Raw genomic sequence first — 25,058 nt, forward strand, 5'->3', positions numbered from 1 at the left:
TAGTTTTTGCTAGAGGAGGTGGAGGAGGCGACCGATAAATTGCGGAACAGCTCGTTCCAGCTATCGCGGATTTAATTACGTGACAAAGTACGGTGTGTCACGAATTCTTGCCGGTCCACCCCACCTCATCCCCCGCCTAACTCGTCCACCAACCCACTCCGTTCGCTCCCTTAGGCAGGCGATCGATCGATCGCGAAATTTTCGGACACGACCAGAACCTGGAACGCCGTAAAGACACGAGCGGAGTACGTGGCGCGCGGACCTCCGGCCTGTTAAAGTTACCGAACTTGCCGACTATCTTGCTCCCGAATATGTTCCCGTACGCTGGCACAATGTTCTTGTTACACTTGGTCAGAAATAACGACAGGAGTCGTTAGAAGTTGTACGTACAATTTCCGGACTAACTTAGCCGCCGCCCGACGCCGCGCCGGGCCGCGCAAAGTCATAACGCCATGGGGCCACCCCCGCGGACCACCAGCCTTTCGGTCATGAATAAATTACGCCGAGTGGTTCTTAATACTGTCCGAGAATTAGCAATTAAATTTAGAAGCCGACGGTTAGGAGAAACGGTCTTTAAAAGATCACGCGCGCCGCGCCGCCGCGAAATTGAGAAACTTCGCGACCCCGCATTCTTGGCGGGATCAGTTCATGAGCGGGGATGGTACTACGGAGGGTTTCGTTGTTACCAGATGTTCTGCGGCTCGCATGCGGTTCCCGAGGGCTTGAAATAAATGTTCGTCAGTTGCACATAATTTAGGGAAAGTTTATCTGTACGCAAAACTGACTCGAAAATCGTTGAAGCCAGCAGAAAAAGAAAGGGTACCTTCTTCGGCTTGAAGGCAAACAGATTGTTATTGCTTATAGAACGAGCACTCGGAGCTGCTGTAATTGTTCTTTTAAGACACTCGTGCCAGAGAAGAAATACGATGCCTGGAATCCTATCGTTTCACAAGAACTGGTCACAAATCTACATTTCATAACCATACATGACATGCTATTCTGTTATATTTTATAAGTTATTTACGATAAACTGAGTACATAGATACCTACTCCTAGTATGAATTGTATACAATGTCCATTATAATATGCTACCATTTGTTCATACATAATAACTCAGACACAAAAATAGTTCATCTGTAAAATTGTGAAAGCTGTATTTAAAAATAGTGTCCATTAAACGTGCTCGATCTTGTCTACATATACTATCATTCGCTTCACATTGTGTCTATTAGTTTGCAAACACCATTTTTATCAGTCTTGTATTGTCATCGCTCGATCATGAACATATCTACACCAAAAACCAAATGATTAGAATCACTAGTGTACCTTCGATAATTGTGCATTGACTTATAGCGACATAAAAATATGCTGTGACAATTCGGTGCATCTACAGGGACAATAAGCTAATGGAAGAATGTGAAAAAAGTTTGATCGCCAACAAGAGAATTAAAAGAGCACAATCACCGATAGTCTGACGTATGGGATTTCCGCAAGCGCAAGTCTCTGCAATTCGAATTCCGGGTGGGGTCATTAACGAGAATTTATTCAAACAAATAACTCTTCGGTCGAAAAGAAAGGAGATCAGCCCTCGAACAGCTAATTCATGCGGTCCCCCTATGAATCTTGGAAAAATAACGAATAACGGCGGTCCATAAATCGCGGGAACGCCGTCGCCCGGTTTGCAAAAAGTAAAATCGTATAATTTATCGCGTTCGCGGGGCAACGTACCTGGGCGGAAGTACCGGCTGCGGGGACCCGGGTAACGTTGGCCAGGGAAAGAGAAAACAAGAAACCGCTGTCTGGCGTGCTCGATGGAGCGAATACCCATTAAATTTCCGACAGACCCGGGGCCCCGCGTGATTTGCTTAATGACGTGGCGGGTTCTCATGCGCGCGTGCACTCATACACACACATACGCACGCGCGCGCACACCGAGAGGCCAGAAACGCTGCCTAACGATACGCGTTAGGATCGCGGCACCCGGGCGGATTTCCACGGAAACAGAATTCGCAAGTGTTCCGCCAGGTGTTGCACGATCGCGCCAAGGCGCGCCGATTTTTGCAGACGTCCGCGTTTCCCGCTCGATTTCCAGCAGCCTGGCCTCCTGTCTGCTCGTCCGTCTGGCTAGCTCCTTCACTTTCGCGCCGTTTCTATTAGTTCCTTTGCTTTTCGGCGTGTCTCTTTTAACGCCGACACGCCAGACGCCGCTTATTAATATCGCGCTTATGAATACGGAGCCGCGACACAACTGAAACAGGAACGCGGTCACAGGTGCAGCACGCGTCGGTGCGTTCCACTTGCAGCGGATTCTCGATCTTTGGATGCTCCACGGGTTCATTAAGAGTATACAGTTTTCATTCAGACAGTATTCGATTACAATTTGCCCAATTAGATTGCTGAAATAAATGGTTACCGAAACGGAACCAGAAACGCAATAGCGAATCCTTGTTTCTGCGTAACTACCACAATCCCCACCTCGAATTACTGGTGGGAGTCCCCGGTAGGTAATGAACGAGGTTGCAACTAGCGAGATCCTACTGTGAATCCCTTCGATATAGGTTAGTGAGCATATCGACAGGTTGCTTTATGGTGGCTATTTCGATTTGTAACGTTTATGATTCACAGCTGAAAGTTTCTGAGAAAGCTATGAAACAGCAATACAGTGATTTCTGTATATATGTCGCCAAAGCCTGGATGATAAACGTCGCGGAATTATTCCCACTACCGCGGGGTATACGCCGTGAGGGGCCGCGGACGCTGAGGAGTGTAAACATAACACGGCTCGGGAATGTCTTCTGGACAATACGGTACGGTGGCAAAACCCGTGTTGTTGACATGTATCGAGAATTCACTGTAATGGTAATTCTGAAGGACCTGGTGATCACAAAGCTTGTCCTTGCCTCGTCTTTCCAGACGGTGATTATCCTACAGATTAGGCAGAAAATCCTTGAATTTTCAATTCGAATCATTCCGATACGAGATTTCTTCTCTGACAATTCGGCAATCGCAACTAGTAATCCGATTGATTAGGGGTGGAACCGCGCCATAGTAAAACGGGAATTCTTCGGCGAGTTGCTGCGGGAAGTTCGAGCAGCCTTATATTACCCGGCGTAACACGCTCCCTGACACGACACTTCCCTTACTAAATTACCCCGGCAAGTACAGACAAACTTTTCTTGGCATTTCCCGCGAATATCACCGTGCAGTAGACACGACGCAAAGGAAGTTTATGGAAACCCCGTACATCGTTTCAGAGCTATCGACTGTTTAACAGCGCGGTTTTACGGTCGGGCCTCCGTTGCAATACTGACGTTAGATGGCGGCGGCAACCGCGCGGGATACGCTGCAACACCGTAAACCCTTATGCTCGTCTGTTGTCCTGTCTTTTCGTAGCGTCAGAACAGTGACTATTTGTTCGACGGAACGACAAGTTTTGAGCACCGGCGCGATGACGACTCGTCGCGCTCTCTGTTTCCCTCCGTTTCTTTATGAGGTGCGTCAAGTTATAACTTTTCACGATGGTATTCGAGTCGAACGGGAAATGGAAAATTCTGCGATGCCCGCTGATGTCTGTATCTCCGCTTTCCTGTTTTTTTCTTCTTTTTCTTTTGTTCTCCTTTATGCGTTCGTCGACTATGTAAACATTACGTTGCCGAAGGTGTCGACATAAATGAGCGTACTGCAATGACGGCGCCTAATGGCCGACGCGGTTTTCCCGTGGAGCTTCATGAGCTCTGTATCGAATAATTTAACGTCCGCTTCTTCCTGTAATACCGTGGACATCCTGACGAGAATCGTGAGTGGACACTGCGCTTTTATATCAGACTGGATTGTTTATAACTTGCTGGAATCAGCAGTTTGATGGCGTCTTTATTTTATGCTGCTGAATTTAGATTTCTTTGAAACACAGTGGGACCCCAATTTAATGACTCGTCGCTGAGCTCCCATTATGCAAACTAACTGCTCGGCTAAATTGAGTTTACTTCTAATTTATATGTCGAACAATTCATCGACACCAGCAAAATATTGGAGTATAAGTTTCGTGTACTCGAATTAAAAAATAAAATCGTAGATATCGTTGGTTGCCAAGTTTCATTATTCGTTACGAATTCTTTTTATGTTGACCTACGTAGTTCGTGTGGAACATTCCGACGAAATATGCATTTCGCGCGATTTATTTCTGTGAAATCGCAACTTTCCTCGACTTCAAACGTGATTACGCGAACCAATGGAATCGGTTCGATGGAATAATAGGTCAGTATCGGTTAAACAAGCAAGTCCGCGACAGTTGTTGCCTTCAGTCGAACGCTATACTAATTAAGCAGAATTAGAGTGCAGTTACCTGCGACGTATTCAAATTGGTTATTTTCAACGGGAGAATCTGGAACGGAGCCGATCAACCTCAATACCCGACGTCTCGGTAAGGAGGAAAATGCCGCAAATCCAATTATAAATTAAGGATCTCTGGAATAGAACTCTGGCGAAAGACTCTCTCCGAGCATCGGCGGGTACACCGTCCGAATAGACGAACTTTGGCCTCCTTCACATTTTAGTAGACTTTCCCATCGGACATGGGAACGAACTCCTTTCGTCCAACAAAATAAAAAACACCACCGGCGAACGGGCCGAATATTCACTCGCTGTTCACGTGACGAATAATCTTGTCTACAACGTATACATACACTTTGTCGTGTAATCGTCAATCGATACTATTCAAATTGCGTACAGAATATTCTTCGTATCATTGCTACCGGAAAGGTGGTTTCAAAAGATGAATCATCCTGTATAGCCACAAACATCAGTCTCTTAACAAAAATATTTGAAACACTAATATTTCACGTTCTAAAAACGTAAAAGGAAGTTTACGTTCTACTATTTGTTCGTTTCCCACTAAAAATAGAAAAATATTTATCTATGAAACGACTCGCCCAATATTTTCTGGCCCCGTCCCGTTGCTCAGTCCTTTCATTTAGAAACCGTGCAACAGAAAATCGGATAGGGTAATTTTTCCGCTCGCTTCGCTTTTGAAGATCGATCGGCGAAAACAGAAAAATGAAAAGGCCAAAGGCAATTTAAAAGTATTTAAACGATCGACAGCAGAGTGAAATTGTCCGGCACAGACCTGCGCGGCAATAAAAGAGCCGGGGTATCGAGCATTTACCGCAAAAAACTAAGCATAGCAGCTCTGTCCGTCCACTTTTGCGCCTTTGTTCAAACATTCATGTTCATCTGGAATTCCCACAGCGACTGTCACTGTCAATGCGAGAGCGTTGCGAGAGAAGAGGAGAGGAGAGAAAGGGGGGGGGGTGAGGAAGAGAGGGAGAGAGGAAGAAGAGGTTGAGGCTTTCCCGCGAATTATTCAAACCGTCGGCCGGTGCACGCCGTCACGGAATAATGGAAGAATCCGTGCTAGAAATCGCGTGTCCGTGGGCGTTGCCGATTAACCGTGGTAAACTCTTAATTTCCGTAGGGCTAAATCCAACGGTCGATGCGTGCACGCGTTATTAAACGGCCCGGGCACAGCTGCACGGTCTCGGGAGACTATGCTCGACTAGGCGAAGAATAAATGGGGGTGGATAGATGCCCGTACGTGCATACATACCGGCCAGTCGAGGTCGAGATAGCAGAAGGGTAGCCCGATGTGTTGCACGTCCCTGGCATCGCAGAGAACCAACCGGGTAAGAATGGAGAGGGACTTGAAGGGTGGCTGGCAAGGTGGAGAGAACGCGGAGCTCGGTTAATGCGAGTCCGAGAGCGAGGACACCCGCTGAGCTCTGCGGGAGTTAACGCGGGAATCGCGTGTTTTCGCCGCGAAACACGGAACACCATCGAACGAGACCCGAGAAAGAGGTCGGGCAAGACCCTTTCGAAGAAGACCGAGAGGCGGTACCCTGTTCACGGATATTCCTGACTTCCGGTCTTCATACGAGCCCCGAGACTATACACAATTTTTTCTTTCGGCGAGGTACTTCGTCCCAAGCCTCCTGGCTGAACATGATTCATACAGGTTTACCATTTGCGAAGATTAACCCCTGGCTAACTGGGATTTGGAGTTGTCGGACTGATTGGGGATGATCAAACCACCTTAGGGCACGTTCCAAGAAAATTCGACACAGTTGCTGCATTTTTTAACGAGGCGCTATTTTTTGAACATAGATCGAGACTTGTTGTAAATAACAAGAAACGCTTGAAAGTTCTCATTCAATACTTAACCCCTTGTCCTACCCGCTAACTCCCGATTGCTCGGGCCACAATAAACAAGAAGGTCGGTCACGCGTCGAGACATTTAGCTGTTTAGCGGTGTGCTCGAACTTGCGCGAAATGTATGCGTCTTATGACATGTATATTTCGGCGCAACGAAAGTAAGAAAACATTGAGGACAACTGAACCACGGGTCTGATTCGTGTTGTTTACGTTTGTCCCGAATGAAGTACCTAGGCTCGTGTTGTTTACGTTTGGTCCTGACGATTTACCACGGGTCAGGCTCTTGCTGATTGTTTTTGGCCCAAATTTCTTACCACGAGCCTCACTCGTTGTTGTAGGACAAGGGGTTAATATCTAAGTCGCACAAGATTGTACCCAGAATTGTGATTCTCTTACCTATATGAAGGTATTCATAGGAACAGCTATCGACATTATAACAGAATACAAGTCCATCTACACTTTACCTAACAGCGACAGTATAGTAGTCCTTTAGAAGATAAAAAATTGAGAATTTGAGATGTACTACTGTGAGCCTACTACTCATTAATGACATAAAAATTGAAAAGTTATAATGTATGACAGTATAAGTACTGTTTTATCTTATTATTAGACTGCGGATCTTTATGCAAAATAAAAAATGTTTGCATTGATTGCAAGACAGAGAAGCGAAACAAAAGTATTTTTCTTCATTTAATTAGTTTATTAATTTAATTGCATTAAGTTGTGCTTACCCATTTTTGTCATAAATGCCTCAAATCCGCAGTCTACTTATTATAGAAGTAACTTTGATTTGATGGAACTGTATAGGTAACAGAGTTAGCAGTCAAAACGTGACAAATATGGAATAACCGAATAGAATCCTAAATAGAGGATGTTTAGCCAGATCCGCGCGCTTCAATGACGCAACTAATTTTTTCAGTGATCGAAGATCGTATCGTTTAAGGCAAACTAATTGCGGCAAATCAGACCTAATCGACGTGGACCTGTTTTTTCACAATCGGAATAGCGAAGCGTGGAATAGTCATGCGGCTCACGCTTCGCTAGCAATCAGAAGTAACGAACTAGTTTGGGGCAGGGCACCCTGTCAGCACCAGCAGCAGTAGCAGAAATGGTCGGGTACTATAGCGAAAGTTCAGGCCGAGCGAACGTATCGTGTACGGGAAATCAGTCGTCCTCGAACCCCCGGTGTTAGGTTCACGAATAACAGATACCAGATTTATGACGTTCCCGTAGCGGTCGCGATGAATCTAAGAGGATTATCGTTGCGTTGGGGGTTATGAACACCCTTGGGAACCCCCGCTGGTCAAGATAAGACTTTCACGCTACCTACACGCCGAGATCCACGCGTTTACCGACGGGAGCTCGTACCATCGCCACCCACGCCTTTCAGGCACCCTGATAAATTACTCAACACCTTTCCCATCCATCGCTCCCGCGGTAGTTTCGACCACGCGCTCGCCTATCACCGGAAAACCTTATAACCAGCGGGTAAGCTTGACCGAGCTCCCTTCAACCGCGTTCTCATTGCGGGAAACACGGAAGTTCGAAGATATGCCTCGGATACGACGGCCGAGCGGGTTTAACATTGTTCGCGTTACTGCGAATAATAAAACGTTCCTTATTGTTAACGACACGTTCGTTAACTTCGCCCGCAATTTCAGCTCGATTTGTCGCGACTGCGAACGCGTTACCTGTTTAATTATTGAACCGCGAAGCTTTCGCAACGGAGAACCTTCCACGATGTTTCTGTAAATGTACCGATGTCACTGTATGCACAAAGTTCACTATGGTCATTGATTTTCCCGAACGAACGACTTGAGATGTTGCCAATCGTATTAAGAATAATTCAATAATAATTTATAGCGGAAACTTTGAATGTCTGCGAACAGATAGGAAAAAGCAATAATATTCTTTAGTACGCTTGAAAATTGGTTGGCATATTTCTACGCAGACGAATTCTTCATTTTAGAAGAGACCTTCACAATACTATTTTGGTAATTGATTTTTCGTGGACAGACTGTTTGAAACGTTTCCAAAAAGGTTGTAAAGTCTGTGAATGGATACACAAGCAACAACGTTGTTTAGCGTGTTCGAACAATATGTACAATAATTAGATTTTAGTATATCCTGGATCGTTAACCAACGGTTAAAACAGCTACAGAATTGTTCGACGTGTTTGAAGGCAGCTTGATTCCCTATTCTCGGGTAATCTTTGTAGGTGTTCGCTGGGCCATCGATTCCATTATCTCCAAGTTGCCAAGTGCCCGCGAGAGAATTACAGCAAGGTGGTTATATCGGTTAGCTCGTGAAAAGCAATCTATACGAAACTATATTTCTTCTGATTTATGACAAAATCCTACATAGTAAGTGGTCTAAGGGCTCCGCATCCACCCTCCGCTAACTTCCCCCGGAAACTCATCTCGCCCCAGTTGTACATCACCCGTGATTTATACCACGACACATTTTTGAGCATCGTCTGGATTCGACCATTTACTCCTACGGATTCACACTATTTCACGTATGCCAGTCACCACATCCTCGATACTTCAGCGCACTCCGAACAAATCATAGCAAACCAGGCGAATATTAGAAGCGTGCAAAAGTCCAGCGAAGGAGGAACAATTGTCTCCCGTTTTTACAAATCAATTTCCCCGAGTCGGATACCGATTTCCGGAGATAGGAAAACAACGAATTTTTCAAAAGGAGATGAAAGATCACCGGCTGGCAAAACAGATGAATAACAGAATCCTACGGAAGTCCGGAGAAAGAGGAACAATTGTCTCCAGTTTTTACAAATCAGTTCCCCAAGGAGGATATAGATTTCGCCAGAATAGAAAGGAAATAGGGAAAGCAACGAATTCCAAAAGAAAGAGAAAGATCCAGCGCTATGAAGATAGAAGACCGGAAGTGCTCGACGGCGACGTTTTCATCGGCGATTGGCGGATGGCAAGGGGTACGGCGCAGGAACGGAAGATCTACGGTCCTGGGAGGACCTTAATAATCCCGATTCATAAAGCCTAGTATCCCGGCCTCGATACGCTGGTGTCGACCACGAGTGGGCTGATAAAGAATGACGATCGTAAGGGAAGAAAGTTGCAGGGCGCTTATCGCCCAATAAATTCTACTTCAGCCACCGTCTCTCCTCCTCTCTCTCTCCCCCCCCCCCCCCGCTTGCCCGTACCCGTTCGCCTAACCTCCTCCCTTGCCAGTTTTCCCCGTTCTATTCCGTCTCGTTTCGTTTCCGAGGCAGCCGCTGCAAAACCTGTGTAATTATCGCCCGGTAAGTTCCAACTAAATTTTCCGCTAACGACGATTTACGATCGAATTAACAGATTGCCCGGCGGCTACAACAGCCCCGTGTTCTTCCCGCTTCGACGTCCTTCCGGTTTCTTTCCCTTCTCCAGCGTCTCGCGGCCGTTCTTCACCGAAATGCAACTACGAAATTTCGGGGGCCCGGGGGTGACGGAACTTTCGAGGGCGTAAACGTTCTTCCCTAATAAAGGGAACGGGCCACGCAAATTAAGTTTGATTCTGCCCGGCGACGAATCTCGTCATCGGGCACGCTCTTTCGTTGCAAGCGCGAGAGCATCGAGTCGAGCACAGGGGGGGGGGGTAATGGGATTTTCTGCCGGTAAGATGAACGAGCCAGTGATTGAAGTAATCGGAGAAACTATCGGCGATTCGCGATTTTAAAATTGCTTTCTTGCTGACTGCCGACGGACGTCCCTCGATTGCGCAGAAAATTCATGGTTATCCGTTTTGAATGGCGGACCGAATTGATTGGAGAATGCCTCGGCGAGAAGAGAGACCGAGAGAGAGAGAGAGAGAGAGAGAGAGAGAGGGAGGGAGGGAGAAAAGGTAAAGACACAGAAAGGATGATGGTGGCTACAGATGAATTTTGATTACGCGTCTCGAGAGCGGGTACGCGAAAAGTTGGATTCCATATTAATGTATAAAATGCTTGGTTCGAGAAAATTGTCCCTATTCACGGGGGCTGAAGAGATTCACTCCACGCTCCAGTTTCTACCTTGTCACGGACGTTCGACAATGGCCATTCAATTTCTACCGCCGCCGAAAATCTTTTTGTCGGGGGCCGATTAATTCTCTCCGCGAAAGGAACGATATCTCGCGCCGGCGTTGCGGCGGCGGTGTGTCGTCGATTTCGAAGCGAAAAAATAAAGGAAAAAACGGAAAAAAAGAGGAGTGTATTCCGCGGACGTCGAAGGTCTCCGAAGAGGAGGACGTATCCGCGTTACCTGGCAACCGGAGACGAGGGAAAGAGTCGGAGGAGGGAAAAAGAGAAGCTTCCGAACGGTTCTAATAAACCAAACGGTATAGACAACGGACACCTCTCTCTCTCTCTCTCTCTCTCTCTCTCTCTCTCTCTCTCTCTCTCTCTCTCTCTCTCCGTGGCAGCGATGGAGAACGGGCAGAAAAAAGGTGGAAAGAAGAAGAGAGGAGCCGAAATGGGAGCCAGCCACCACGTAACGGATACATCGCGCTGAAATTGAGATTGGTTATCGAAGACTTCCAACCTTCTCCGGGGGCTGATGGGAGGAGACAGGGAGAGAGAGAGAGAGAGAGAGAGAGAGAGAGAGAGAGAGAGAGAGAGAGAGAGAGAGAGAGAGAGAGTAGCCCAGCACCGTAGCGCGATGCGGTTGGCAGGGCTGCGGGAGCTCAAATCGGATAGTTTGTTCATTAGAGATATTTTCCGATCGCTAGAGTGGCTGGAAGAACGGGAGAGCGTGTTCACCGTGTATTTGTCTTGATAAGTTCGAAGCAGGAAATGAGGCTGTCGATACGAGAACGCTTCGTTCCCCCTCTAGACGCCACTCATTCTGTTCTCTATCTCGCGACCGCCTTTCTTTCGCTTCTGGATCGAGGTGGGACACCGAACCACCAGAAATGAGGATTTCGATTCATTTCAGCTGGAATAACGATAGCTTCTCAACACCTTCTGAGGGTCGTCGTGTCGCCGGACTTAGCCCCGAAGCGGTTGTGTTACGCGATGTTAGGCGCGTTGCCGTGATTTTATCGTATGCGTTGGTCCGTTGGGGAAATCGAGGCTGTGACATTAAATGGGGTCATGGACGTTGTGATTGTCGTTTGATAAATGTATGTGGTGTGCGAAGTATGTAGTTAGGTTAAAATTATACTACGAAATATTTTATAATTTTTATGGGAACTGTCTTAGTTTCTACTCTGTTGGAACGTTATGATTCAATATTTTCAGCTAAAGATTATTCGCACATATTTGAGTTACTTTTATGAATTTTACGACTTTTAAAATGTTAACACTTTACCAGCAATATGGTCTTTCAGTAACGTAGTCTGATAAACAGGTCTCCCATTTTCAAGTCTGATTTTATATTGTTTTAGGCTTTTCAAAGACCTGAAAAAATTCTGAATTACCTATTGTAATGTCTAATTCAACGTGCAAGTGATACTGTAGTGAAATGTTTAAATCTTCTTTTAATAAACATAAAAATTTGATGGAAGACTAGAATTGAGGACGTGCCCAGACCTCGGCGATTCATTTTACACAAATTGATAAAAAAGTAAAGCGATCTCCGGAAAAATAGTAAAATATATTGGATTATAATTGTATCCAGACAGTGATCACGCCATAATACCGCAACCCACGATTCATTAAATCCCGCGTATTCCGAAAACCAGCTGAAACAGCTGAAGCACGAGACAGGCGAAGCAATGCAAAACCGTCGAACCAAGCGAGAGTACGCGAAGCGTAGGAGTTTCCGCGTGGACTGGGTTTCCAGGACTTCGGTTCCCGGAGTTAACTGCTCCGGAATACCGAGCTGATCGTTCCCAGGATCAGCTCGCGGCCGTGGCGCCCGCTCGAATAAATCGTAAAGGAGGGTCTCGATCGAGCGTCGCTTTTGCATTTCAAAGACGCGGATGCCTGGAGCTCAGCTCGCGTAGCCTCGTCGAACATCCACGGCGCCGATTCCCGAGACAGATAGCGCCAAAAAATCTGGCCGATCGCCTGCCGATCCTCCGCGGATCTGCCCTTCTCGTGCACACAAAAGAGTATCGATTTCTCGAGCCGATCGAGGAAAGAGAAAAATTTCCGCTCGCAGAAGGTTGGAGGACACCTTTGAGCTCGTATGAGCGGGCAAGACCCGTTTGACCTGGCACACACGCCGTCCATAGATCAAGCAGAACCCTTAGGACAAACCCCCCCGTGCCACGGGCTAACCATTAATTTACAACCCGCAGAGTAACCCCACCGCCTCACCTCTCCCCTTCCTCTGGCATACAGGTTCCACGTCCCTTTGCGGCAGATATGAGCTACGACGTGGCGCTGAGGGATTCAACCACCCTTGTTCCCGAACCCTATAGAACCCACGGTTCCTCTATCTCACCCGGGCTGTCGTCCTCGTTCACCCTCTTCCTCTCCGAGGCTACGTCTCTAAGCGGCTTCCACCTGCCAGACAAATTTCCCAGATCTCCGACGAAGAAATTTAAATCTATCGGGGCCACGTCTCGGTTAATATCGCGGAACGGGCTACCAGACGCGGGCTCGTCTCCGCCCGAGTAATTGAACCACTTATCCCGAGTATCTTTCGCCGGTTTTATTCATGCCCGGGCCCTTTCACTCGCTGCGCCATTCGCTAATCGGTTGCGATGCGCGCGTCAAAATTCGCGAGATCAACGGAATTATTCCGCCTTCACGCGCTCACTGGCTGCAATGTTCGCAGTTGTTCAAATAAAATAATCCACCGCCGTTATCACGGGTACAACCTACATTGTAATTAAGAAATTATCATTCACAAGAATCGTGGAATTTTATGGACCACTCTTATCGCATCCCTCGAAACAAGATTTTCTACTTGAATTGCAACAAACTGGAGTGAAATAGAAATTTATTTTCCTCATTTTTATCATAAAATCCACAGTCTACGCATAAGTATGATTCAAAATTTCTCTATTATTGTTGCAGTCTATTCAACTCCTGGGACACTCTGCCACTTGTATCTTGAGAGTTAAATTGAATCACAGTTGAAAACCAATTATCAACACAAAATCTAGCTTTTAGCTATCTGTTAATGCTCAATTGACTCACATATTTCTTCGACATAATTAACAATAACATAATAAACAAAACATAATTAGGAAAGGTTTGATTTTAGGTCAACGTGGCCTGAGCAGTGCACAGGGGTTGATTCTAATTTATCTTGCTATACACCGTAGCAAAATCGCGACAGTCGTTTATGAACTATGCATATTGAGGCTAATCATAACTATTACGAATGTAGAATAACATACAATTTTGCTGACACGAAGGCAGCTCGACAAAGTAAACATTTCCGGGGCTGAAGAGGCATATACTTGGCGTTGAGTTCTCAGGAGCCAGCCGATAACGTGCTCGCGAGTGAAATCCTATTAGACCGGCCAAAAAGGGGAGCTCCTAATTGCCATTGGACTTCGAGCTACTTTCACTCGCACTTTGATTCCACGGGCTTTATTTCTGCATAATAAGCGAGTGTGAACAGGCTCGACTGTTGCTTCTGCTTTATAACTCGGCGCAAGTAAGTTGTCCCGTGTTTCGTTTTGTTGTCCGGCTGCTTCGACCTTGGCTGCCTCCCTATTCTCTCATCTCCTTCTCCCTTTCTTCTCTCTTTCTCTGCCGTTCTCGCGGGAATGAAAGGAACGAATAATTAGAAAGAGAGAGAGAGAACGGGGGGGGGGTCGGACGCCTGAAAGTTTCTGGCCAATTAATTAAACGAAGAAAAGCTAGGCAGCAGAGCGTAAGAGACGTTAGAGCGAGCGGGACAGGATAATTTAAAGAGTTACGCGACAATTTAACTGCGATTATCGCTGTACAATCCCTTTAACAACACGCCGTTATAGAAACGCGCCAATTAGTAGCATAGTCTGGCGTTAATGGATTCCAGATACCCTAAAAGGCAATAGAGCTCTGGAATAAACGACAGGGGGAAACAATTTACCATTCGCTCGTCGGGAATGCCGTCAGCTCCCGAGAAAACAATCTTAGCCTTGAATGTTCTTCAGTAAACGATATTGTCCCTTAACTTTGAAATTTCGCCTCTTCAATCAAGTTTTTATCACCTTCCCAGACTAATTACACTTAGTCTGCTGTCGCCTGTAACTACCTCCACTTTTCAGTAACATTCATACAGAAACAAACACCCCCTGTAGCATGTGGTATTGTTTACGAACATATCCTCCGTAAGAATGGCACCCTAAAATAATTTTATACGTAACCCCATTTTCTTCTATCCTGCAAAATCCTTCTATCAAAAGTGATTTTTTGTTTGCGCTATCTGTACCTACTCCGGGGAATTTATTTCAATGTACAGTGATAAACAGACACTGACACTGTATGTAGAATTATTTACAAAAATATTCGAAGAACTACAACATCCTGGGAAAATTTTTTCTGGCGTCCTTGTTCTCTTGCTGCGAATCTTAAAAATTCGAAGATGCACACAAAGAGATCCATGGACGAAGACAAGAGTCAGTTAAAAAAGCAAAGCGAGCACGATAGAGACGAGGAAGAGGAGATTGCGCATCCTGACAGAGGCTCGCGAGCGTCATCAAATCATCGGAAACGATGTAGACCCCGCGTGCATCGCTGCGACTTGCCCTTCTTATTCCCAGTTCAGTGTCAAGTCATATGTCAAAGTGTCCCCAGACTTAATTCCCCGGCTGCGCAATGCGAGCACAGAGGATGGGCTGCCGACCACGCCGGGCCCTCGCCGTGTGTCGAACATTCCTGTCGCTTGCATGTTTATACCGTGCTTTGATCACGAGCCATTCGAGGAAACATCAAAAGGAGGACTAGCTTGCCTTCTATTCACACTGGAGCACCGTAAATCATGAAAGCGCTCCACTTCGTGACACGCATTAACGTAAGTACGCCATGACGAATGTAATGAATAATCGAGGCCACAGTGTCATCTTGGCATCCACGGTACCCGGGAAATGTCTGCACAACTGCGAGACACTGAGAGATGAATGAAGAGCCACCAGGCGATAGCTTATGCAGGCGAACGTCCCGCGAGCGAGCGGTTTCTCGGTTCTTTATTATTTAGTCGGTACGTATATCATATTCAGAGAACTGCGATTCAATAAATTGAACGATACGTCCCTTGGTCTACCACCCTCTCCATGGAGAGTTGCAGAGACTGTAAAGACAGTCGGACGCTGGCAATATGAATGATATTAACAAATTATAAGTGGAATTATTCGGTACTGCGGCCCCCGTTATCAATTTTCTCCTTTTGTATCCTAATCAAACTTTTTTCTAAAAATGCCTGAAAGATCACCTTTTTAGACTATCTACACATACCATTTGTTTTCAATCATCATGACATATTCAGACCTATCCTAATGCCACCTAGAGAAAAACGGCACGAACATTCCGGACAACAGAATAGTTTCTGCTCCCCGAAATAAATTTTGGCTTGTGTTAACACAAACACCTTCCCACTTCGAATGAACTCATTATTATCAACATTATAGCTGCCAGCATCTCTCTTGGAATACTCTGATTCACCGATCAGCATCCCTATTTATCTTCGTCGCGGAGAAACAGCGAAAGCAACGGGCAAAAGTGACCACGGATGCAATTCTTCGGGCGCCAGGTTGTGAAATGAATTTATTCGAGAATGTTTGGCTGGAATATTACTGTGAACTTTCCCCGGGGAGCATGGTGGTATTCAGAAAGCAATTCGCTGTAGTACACGGACCATTCCCTTCTTTTCACGATCGCCCGGCCACCTGTATTGCCGTGGCGCACCCCGTTCGCCGATGTCGTCCCTTCTTTCGACCCTCGTCCGACGTCACGGTCGTTGTCGTCCCCTCGCTTCCTCCACTTAAAACCCGGTAATTACTCTGATGCCAGCATTTAACGTTTGTACTGCTGCGGGGATTTTCTGTTTGCCGGCGACACCTCGCCGCTCTTCTGTTGCTCTGATCTCTTCCTCTTCCTCTCTCTCTCTCTCTCTCTTTCTCTCGTGCCCTGCACCGTTACGCGAAAACACCTATTTTTGCTGGACCGAGACCGACGCCGAAACGAGCCCGGCTACGGTCGCGAGGTTACCAAGTCACGACACAACAATTACGAGCCCTGGGCAACTTAACTGGAACTTTGGACAATTTGCATCAGCTGCTAAGATACAATTAAAGGGAAACTGTGCGCATTGCACGCCGACCCGAATTAATAGAAACCAACTATCTCGGCTCCCGTAATCGGCCCCGCGAAATCTTTTACCTTTCGATAATTATTTCGCGTCTCTAAACTGTGGAATGACTCGCACCTTCACTGTATTTCGTATTCGAATTTGTACGCAGGCAGATTGAGCACATCAAAGGGTGTACCAGGATAAGGTGGTTAAAAGTGCCCCCAAATCAAATCGAATTTGCAATAGGCCGTTCGATATCTTAACCAAAGAAAATAGCTTGCGCTAATTTTCAATCTTATATGTCGACATGGGGGTAGTGATGGGGTGACAAAGAAAATCAGGTTTTTTCGTAATTTCTTTTATCCTCTTCAATCGAAAATTCTGAAAAAATCGGGCACATTTTAGCTATTAGAATATGCACATCTATAAATTTTTTCAGAATTTTTAGCTTCGATTCCGACTTTTAAAAAATAATAAAACTTTTGAAATGCCGATTTCTTGTAGAAGTGATGAGATACTAAGTTTATATTTTTACTGTTTTAGCATCTCGATATAATTGCTAACATATGATTATTTTCAGATTTTTCAAAGTGGGGGCACATAGTTGATTGAGCACTCGCTCGCGACTATCGCTTTACTGACTCTCGCTCTACTGACACAACATCCCTCGCATTCGTCCTTTTTATCGAAGGCCCACTTTCATTCTTCCTCTCTCGCACTCTCATTCTCTCTCTCTCTCTCTATCAGTCTCACATCCATTCGGAAAACCCAATCAGTCACGTACGCCCTGCGCTTGGCGCCCCTAAAAACTTCACTCCTATCACCGGGATCCAAATACTCTTCTTTCTTTCCATATTCATCACTTTACAATAATGAATGTAGTGTGCGAAAGTCTTCTGCGTTCTGGATTACTTGTTGCGTCCGTTGAGTTCGCGAGGAATTTTATCGATGAAATAAATTTGTCAATGACTCACATCAGGAGATTCCTCCGTTATCATAGGTGGATATAGATTAGAACTGAAATGAAAAATAGATAAGAACGACGAGACACACTAGGTGGCCGAGAGAAATCGAAAACGGAACACGGGACGCGCGTTTCACGAGTCGCGTCACGCAACACACATAATGAACACATTAATCGGACAATAAACGGCGGGGAAGTACTGTAATTTCAGATGAAGTTTGTAACTGTTACAAACACTTGCTCGGAGGTGGCGATCGTGATAGCGCGTCTCAAGCGTTTCTGGAATCGAAAATCTGTTGATTGTGCGGAACGAATACTAAAAGAACTTCTTGAAACCCTTGCCAAAAATGTAAATTTCACACTCACAAAAAACCTTGTTTTCTCATCCGATCCCTTAAACGTTATTTCACCTTGGACCAGTGCAGTGCGTTTTTTGAACAACGTGAATAACAAACACGTTGAACAATATTTAACAACATCGAACTGCATCACAGAGCTTTTGTACATATTTTCGCTCCTGTCGACCGAAATGGCGTTCGCAGATGTTGATCTATAGAATCGCACGACACGGTAAACGACGCCCCAAAAAGAATCCCGAGTGAAAACAGCGAAATGTTTGCAAAATTAATGACGCGCAGTGGAAACCACGTCGTGTTTCGAGTATAAGACGGTGTCGATACGTATCCTTCCCGGAAAACTTATTTATTTATAGACCTGCCAGTCATCGAGTGGCAGTCAGTTTTACCATCTCGCGTTTTCCAACGATAGTCGAGAACGGATCCGAATTTCTCTGCGAGCCCACGTGGCAGCGACGTCATCGATATCAGCGAGGGAACGCCGGAGATTATTTTAGTTTTCGGGTGGGAAATTCGGTGCCGTAATATTCGGACGGAAACAAAACGGACGGGGAACACGGTACAGCCATCGATAAATTCGTTCCGGGCCATATACGCTATTAACTCTTTCGCAGCCAGTGGTCGCGTTCTAACATTGCGCTTTCTATCTATAAATTCTCACCATTTCGCCGACAGTCGAGCAGCTTCACGCTGCCCACCTAATCCCTTCGAACGTCTTTATTCGACGTGACGATAAAAGCAAATCGCGGCTGATGTTTTTACGAGCGGCTTGCGATATTTACAGTCTTGCGCGCATATGAATTCTACGATATTATCGAAATTTGGCGCACTTGAGAGGAGGTAAAATGCGAGCCTGAAAAAGATTCATTGCTTGCTCTAATGCGCAGACGATGGCTTTACTGGTGTCTTAATTCGGCGGAGGAGAAAACGTGTCTCAACTATTCAGGCTGACCGAAGACAATCCTAAGCAGCTCTTCCACTAAATTGCTGCATTTATGTCCTAATAATATGGATGATATGGAGCTAATTCCTGACACTAAACCGGAGACAACTGTTTTACTTTTAATACGAATCTAAATTAATCTAGCAGACCGAAGACAATTACCATTTTTATTCAAATGTTCCGCTGATCCATAATAACGTCGATAACATTGACTTAATCCCTGATATTAATATAGAAACAACTTCTTTGTATATTTTCTAATTAAATACAGCAAAGTTTTTGAACGCACTTCATGTATCAAGAGTGAGAATCGCATTAGAAATAAGAATGAAGGTTTACAACATTCTCCTGAACCTAGCGATAGGTAGAAAAATGTTAATAGGTTGGAGAAAATGTGGAAACGCTTTGAATTCGGGATTGGAGGTTTGTCTGTATCGCGAGCGATACATAACGTAAGTAATGACGCGTGCATTTATAGTGATCCAGCACGCGCAACGTATTTGAAGATGGTAGGCCCAGATGCACTGGCCAAGAATAGACTTATCAGCCAGATAAATGTGACAACGAATGCGAGCTAGCTTTACCTGCGCGCCACGAAGCGATCCCAAGCGCCCATTATTTCCTTTCGCTATCTACCGCAGATGCATCGCACTTACCAACTCGCCGCTTGCTGCAGCAGATAGTCCGCTCGCATCTGTGCACGCGGATTTCGTGCCTGCTATCCCTCCGTATCGCGGGACATTATCATAAACAGGCCGAACGACTCGAAAATAGGTTATCAGCCTGCTTGGAAATTCGATTAGCTATTCGCCAAGATATTCTCGGTAGCCCGGCAACTGGTTCTCGCGTGATATCGACGACCATTCGCCAGTTTCTTACCGGCGCCAGTGCAAAAAGGTTCTAATCAGAACAAGCAGAAAGTCTTCGTTGAAATTCTATGTACCTGTTTGGTAGCTTAACAAGCATCGGAGAAATTACAAGACGTTTTCCACTGATTTTGTGATGACTTGTAACTGCTGGTCAAAGTAACAGTCTTTTAAAAACTACTTCTTTATTAAATGTATAGCACTCGATATAGAACTCGAAATCTGAATATTTTATTTTTAATTTAAAGCGTGGGTAAGAAGTAAAGGTAAAGATTTTAAACTGCCGATATTTATTGATTTACACTGCATTTCTTTTTAACATTAAAAGACCGTTTGATGAAAGACCTGAGATGAAAGACCTGAGACCGTTTACTTCGGGGAGGTGAAGATGTACTGTGAAACACGTTCTCGTTCACGCGAGTTAATTATAGAGCGGACTAGACGCGGCTATGCGATCGTCTCATTGGCCGACGGGCCATCCCCACCTCGCCAACGAACCTAACTGGGCGTGGCGAGCAAGCGAGACGCCCTTCGATGTTAAATAAGAAGGTGGGGATAACTGTGACGCTTTAGATAGGTCAACTAAGAACGTTTCACAAGTTTAAACATACTTGAAGAACAGAAAATTGGTGATTCATTACTTCCGATGCATGTCATGTCCGATTACATTGCATGATAAAAAGTCGCGATCAATCTTCATTTTTCGGCATTTTCATCGCGACAAATGGCTAAACGATTGGATCGATGAACAGAGTAATTTTGTTGGGGTTTAACTTGAGATGCCGTTAGCATAACGCGCAAGACTATAACGCAGCCTTGCATGTCTCTGCAAGCACGCGAACGCAGAATGCGGCGGCGCGGCTAATAAGGGATCTAGGAATCTTTGGCCGACCATCAAACGCCCCCATAACTCAGGATCAAAAGGGAACGGCGTCCCATAAAACCGCGGGACGATAAGCGATCACGAATACTCGCGCCGATTAAAACTCCGGACGCCTCTCGCGGATGGTATCGCGATGCATAAAACTGCTCGATGGAAAGATTGCCAAGCGTTGAATTGAATACGCGTCGCGCGCACGTGTTTCATAATGGGCTGTTCTGGTTTTTGATTTTCAAAAAATTGGCTCTTTTGAATTTTCTTCAAGCATAAGTATTGTAGAACATGTGTACAAACGAATTCGTTTGAATTCGTAATATTAACGTAGTCATAGATGTTTGTATTACAGTTAATACATGTTTTGTAAATCATACTCTATTAAAAAATACGTAACTTATCGAATTTTGATGATTTCTACTTAAAAAAGTAACTTCTGTACTCGAAATATCCACACATATTTACATGTACAGAATCCTAATGCAGAAAGTTAAATAGTTCTTCCGAAAAGAATTCCGGAAAATTCGAAAACCGGAGTACCCCCTTACAGTAAAAACCATAGTCTACGACTCACCTTGATCGTCGCGTGGTGGGATCTTTCATGACCATGATTTCTGTGATGTCCCCGAACTTGGTGAAGTACTCCCTGAGGCTCTCTGTAACAATGAGAAATAATGGTTTAATCAGAGTTGCTCTTTGGCGCTGAAAATGGCGGACGCTATGGATCGCACGAATTATACACGTGCGAGTCAAGTGTTATGAAACAGCTGTTTCAGTGAAGTAATTAGGTTTTTCAATTTCGCTTTATCTTCCGCGACGATGTGTGCTTGATAAGAGTTGTCGAGGAACAGTCTATAAAAGTCAGAATTTGCATAGCCATTCAGGACCTCGGTACGGGATGATGAAATTAAAATCGTGGGGACGTGTTTGCCTGGATATTCTCGACTCGAATATGAATTTTAGATGAATCGCTAACACGACACTTTAATTTCTGCGAGCCGCGCGTCTGAGAAAACTTCGGGGACCGTTTGTATGTATAATGTCACCCGGCGTTTGATTTAATATTGATTTTCAATTCCATCGAGCCCGCCGCTAACGCGCACGCAATAATCCTTGCGAAACTGAAATGTTTTATGGAATTTCGCGCTATCGGCGCCGGCTATCTTTATGCCGTGTTTTACGAGGGTTCGCAAAAAGGGGGGGCATTATAATAGGGCATGCGGCGGCGTTACTAAAAATTCGATCGATCGGATATTATTAAAAGGGCCGTTGCGCCCCTTGGGCGGGGGGGGGGGGTAGAGAGAGAGAGGGTGATAATGGCGGCTCCTTCGATGAACTCTTCGTTAAAGATGATTTATTATCGGTCGTTATCTTGGCGAAAGGAGGGTCCATTTTCAGAACGCAGCCCCGGCCGAGTCACCAATTACAGAGAACATAATGAAACTACCAGACCATTTCGTGAATCATATGATACGAGGGAAAATTTACGAGTAGCCGTTTCCTGTCGGTTATCGGCAACACCGCGCTCGTTACTTCCAACCTAAAGAATAATTTTAGCAAATCAGTCGCTATGGAGAGTTTTCGCTGAACCCCCGGAGTCCCCCCACCCCCACCCCAGGCCACGCGGAATTGCTGAACGCGAGGAACTAAAATTCAACGGTGAATAATCGCGAGGGTCTTATCTCCCTCTTCCCCGTTCAGAATCATAGCCGCTCTCGAACCAGACCAGACCAGACCTTTTGTGAACCAAACTAGAAACGCCGAGGCACGCGAACCGCTTCGGGCTCTACGGCCCTGGGAATGGCCAGCTGAATCCTTAGCAATGTCTCGAAATTACCATAGACTTTTACACGCCGTCATAGAACACCGCAATAAGCACTATCGAAAATACTCGTCCGCTTTCGCACCTAGATTCTCTCCGGTTCAGTCCCAGTCTCGGCTCGTTCAGTCTTCGAAAACGGAGAATGAATATGCATCGAGTTCTCTGTGCTGTGTTTCTTGACAGAACATTCTCCATAGAACTCTTCTACTTGACTTCCGGGTTCATAAAAAGCCGAGGCATTATTAACACATCGTAACCTGTTCACGAAACATTAAAATGTAAGAGATTTCATGAACTTGCTCAGCCTCCCACGCTACGATTAACATCTTTAAACCCTTCGCCTAATAAAATCAACGCAGACCCATGACGGGGGCGTTACATTCGAGTACAAACGTTAAAGAGTACACAGCAATTACCGGAACAGAGTGTTTAAACTTCGCGGTAAATTAGACCGTAAAATTGATATTCGTGGTAGGAGATTGCTGAAGGAAGGAGGACAGACACGAAATAGTACTATCTAATATAATGCCGTGTAATAATTATTGTACATGGATACTTCTATGCACAATTTTTTAAAAGGAAGTCCTGTAACCATACTTCCTTGAAAAATGGAAAGAATAAAATTACTTCTTATTCGTTTTCTATGAAAATTCTACTTCTTTAGTGGCATCGTAACGTTCATAATAGTTTATAATGTTAGAAATATAAGATTGTTCTTAAATTATACCTGTAAGAATCTTTTATTTTATACGATTGAATTATAAGTAGTATGTGGATCTTAACCCTCCGAACCGAAAGGTCAAGACGCATAGGTACCCTCATCCGAAACACGACGAAAGCGGTCCCGAGCCATCGTCGTATATCGGAATAAACCTGCGGTAGTGAAATATCAGTGTGAGTCAGAAATGACTCCGGCATAAGCCAAGAAGTCGCAGGAGTCCGAGAGGGTTAATGCAAAATAAAAAATGTGAGAAACAGGATCCAAATGAAATTGTTATTCCTTCTCTAATGATTTCAGTAACACGTGAGTAATGTAGCGGTATTCTCAAACTCTTTTAATACTTTTCCTCTTTCAAATTTCATCCATTCGTTCCTGTCACAAATACATAAAATTCACAGTCTCGTTATAGGGGATTTCTCTATTAATTTTCGATTGGAGTTCGACCGAAGTCATAAGCGAAGGGGTCACAGCATGCTCTCGGAAAATACAGGATGCAGGTCATCGCGAAACGCGTTGATTGCTCGTCGCGTTTGAACAAATTCCGGCTGCGTTCCAAGGATTGCCAGTGTAAACTCCTCGGGATTCGAGTTCTCGATGTCAGCGGGTGTGGAAGAGACGTATCGGCCCGGGTGCGCGACGAGGAAGTTCGTTAACGCTAATTAGAATTATTAGATAACAATGTAAGTCGACGGTACCGAGCGTAATCCCCGTCATTTATGAACACGCTGCGTGCGTTCGGCTGAGAGCTTCGGCTTAGCTTAACACCGTAGAAAATTAATTGCGCACACTTGACAAGTTAAGCCTCGGCGTGTAATTAAGAAATATCTGATGTCAAACTTTCCAGTGGAAATTCATAGCCGCCGCCGCCGCCGCCGTCGCGTTACTACACAGGCATTCGATACCTTATCGAGTAACATAAAAGATTCGTCGGATAGAAGAATGATTTAGCACTAGGGGGTCGGCTAATGAAACAGTGGATAGACGGAGAGAGAGAGAGAGAGAGAGAGAGAGAGAGAGAGAGAGAGAGAGAGAACGGAAACAGAGAACAAACGACGTACAATTGTTTACCAGACGTTTAATGGCCTCCCCTCCTGCATCGTTCGTCGTGTAAAATACACTTCCCGGTTAAAAATTTATCGCCATTTCCGCGTCATTTATTACACAGCCCGCTGTGTCCACCGTATGAAATATTTCATTCGCCGCTGAGAAAACACATCCTATTAGTCAACGGCCGCCGCAAGAGTAAAGGGGAACAAATTTTTTCCCTTAAGCTCTTTCTTAGACGGTTATACTCGCATCATACATACATTTGCAGATTTATTGTAATCCGCGGTCGCGAGTGTGTGTGTGTGTGTGTGTGTGTGCACAAAGGACGTTATCTGCGATGGTTACGCCAGTTTAAAAGGGAAACCGGGTGAAGCATGTTCGAGCAAAATATATTATCCGCGCGAAAATCCATGGCCCACCGAGTTACCGTGTTTCGATAGTGTACGAGCGAAATTGGATACGAAACGCGAGTAGTATATTCGACACAGGTGTCTGCGACTTCCGAGTTCAAAAGGAGCTGTAGATCCTCAGAAAAAATTTGAAGTTATCGAACAAGTCTGTCGAATAAGGCTTGCGATATTCTGTGCAAAATAAAAAATTGTCTACATAAGTTGTCTGGAACATTAGAAATATCAGAAAGAAGAGGAAATGTCTATCAGTCCCGTATTTCTTGTTCGAACTATTAAAGAAAGAAGGAGATGTCTACTTGTCTCTTTTTGTCTATTTAACTTCAGTACATCGCTGTGAATTGTTTCTAAGTTAGAAGAGGTCAACTACGAATGTTTTTACCATGTTTTTACCATCGAAGTGTCACGAGCTACAAAGAATTCCTTGGTGAAAAATATCAATTTCATTTTTCAACTCGAACATCGTCTCGAGACAATAAGCTTTACATTTTAAAGTTGCAATTGAGAATACTGAGCCACCTAAGCTATAGCGAATAACTTCGAAAATATGTATTTTAGCTTAATGTCTCAAAGACAGGTTTCTAAAGAGACACGTTATAAGCTTCCGCTGAAAGAAATCGTTTTCTTTTTTGCACCGAAGAAGGGGATTGGCTCTTTGATAATCAAAGAGTGGCATGAGATTTGA

At 45.0% G+C, this 25,058-nt stretch overlaps 1 protein-coding gene across 7 annotated transcripts in view; it reads right to left on the bottom strand.

Annotated features, from left to right (window-relative positions):
- Rbp6 (RNA-binding protein 6) overlaps positions 1-25,058 on the bottom strand; it is a 1,054,377-nt gene that overhangs the window by 580,819 nt on the left and 448,500 nt on the right. For all 7 annotated transcript variants that reach the window (XM_076785457.1, XM_076785451.1, XM_076785454.1 and 4 more), the window contains one exon: positions 20,951-21,032. In XM_076785457.1, coding sequence (XP_076641572.1) covers positions 20,951-21,032 — 82 coding nt within the window. The remainder of the gene's footprint in view (positions 1-20,950; positions 21,033-25,058) is intronic.

This window comes from Halictus rubicundus, chromosome 3 (genome assembly GCF_050948215.1).
Source record: "Halictus rubicundus isolate RS-2024b chromosome 3, iyHalRubi1_principal, whole genome shotgun sequence".
NCBI lineage: Eukaryota > Metazoa > Arthropoda > Insecta > Hymenoptera > Halictidae > Halictus > Halictus rubicundus.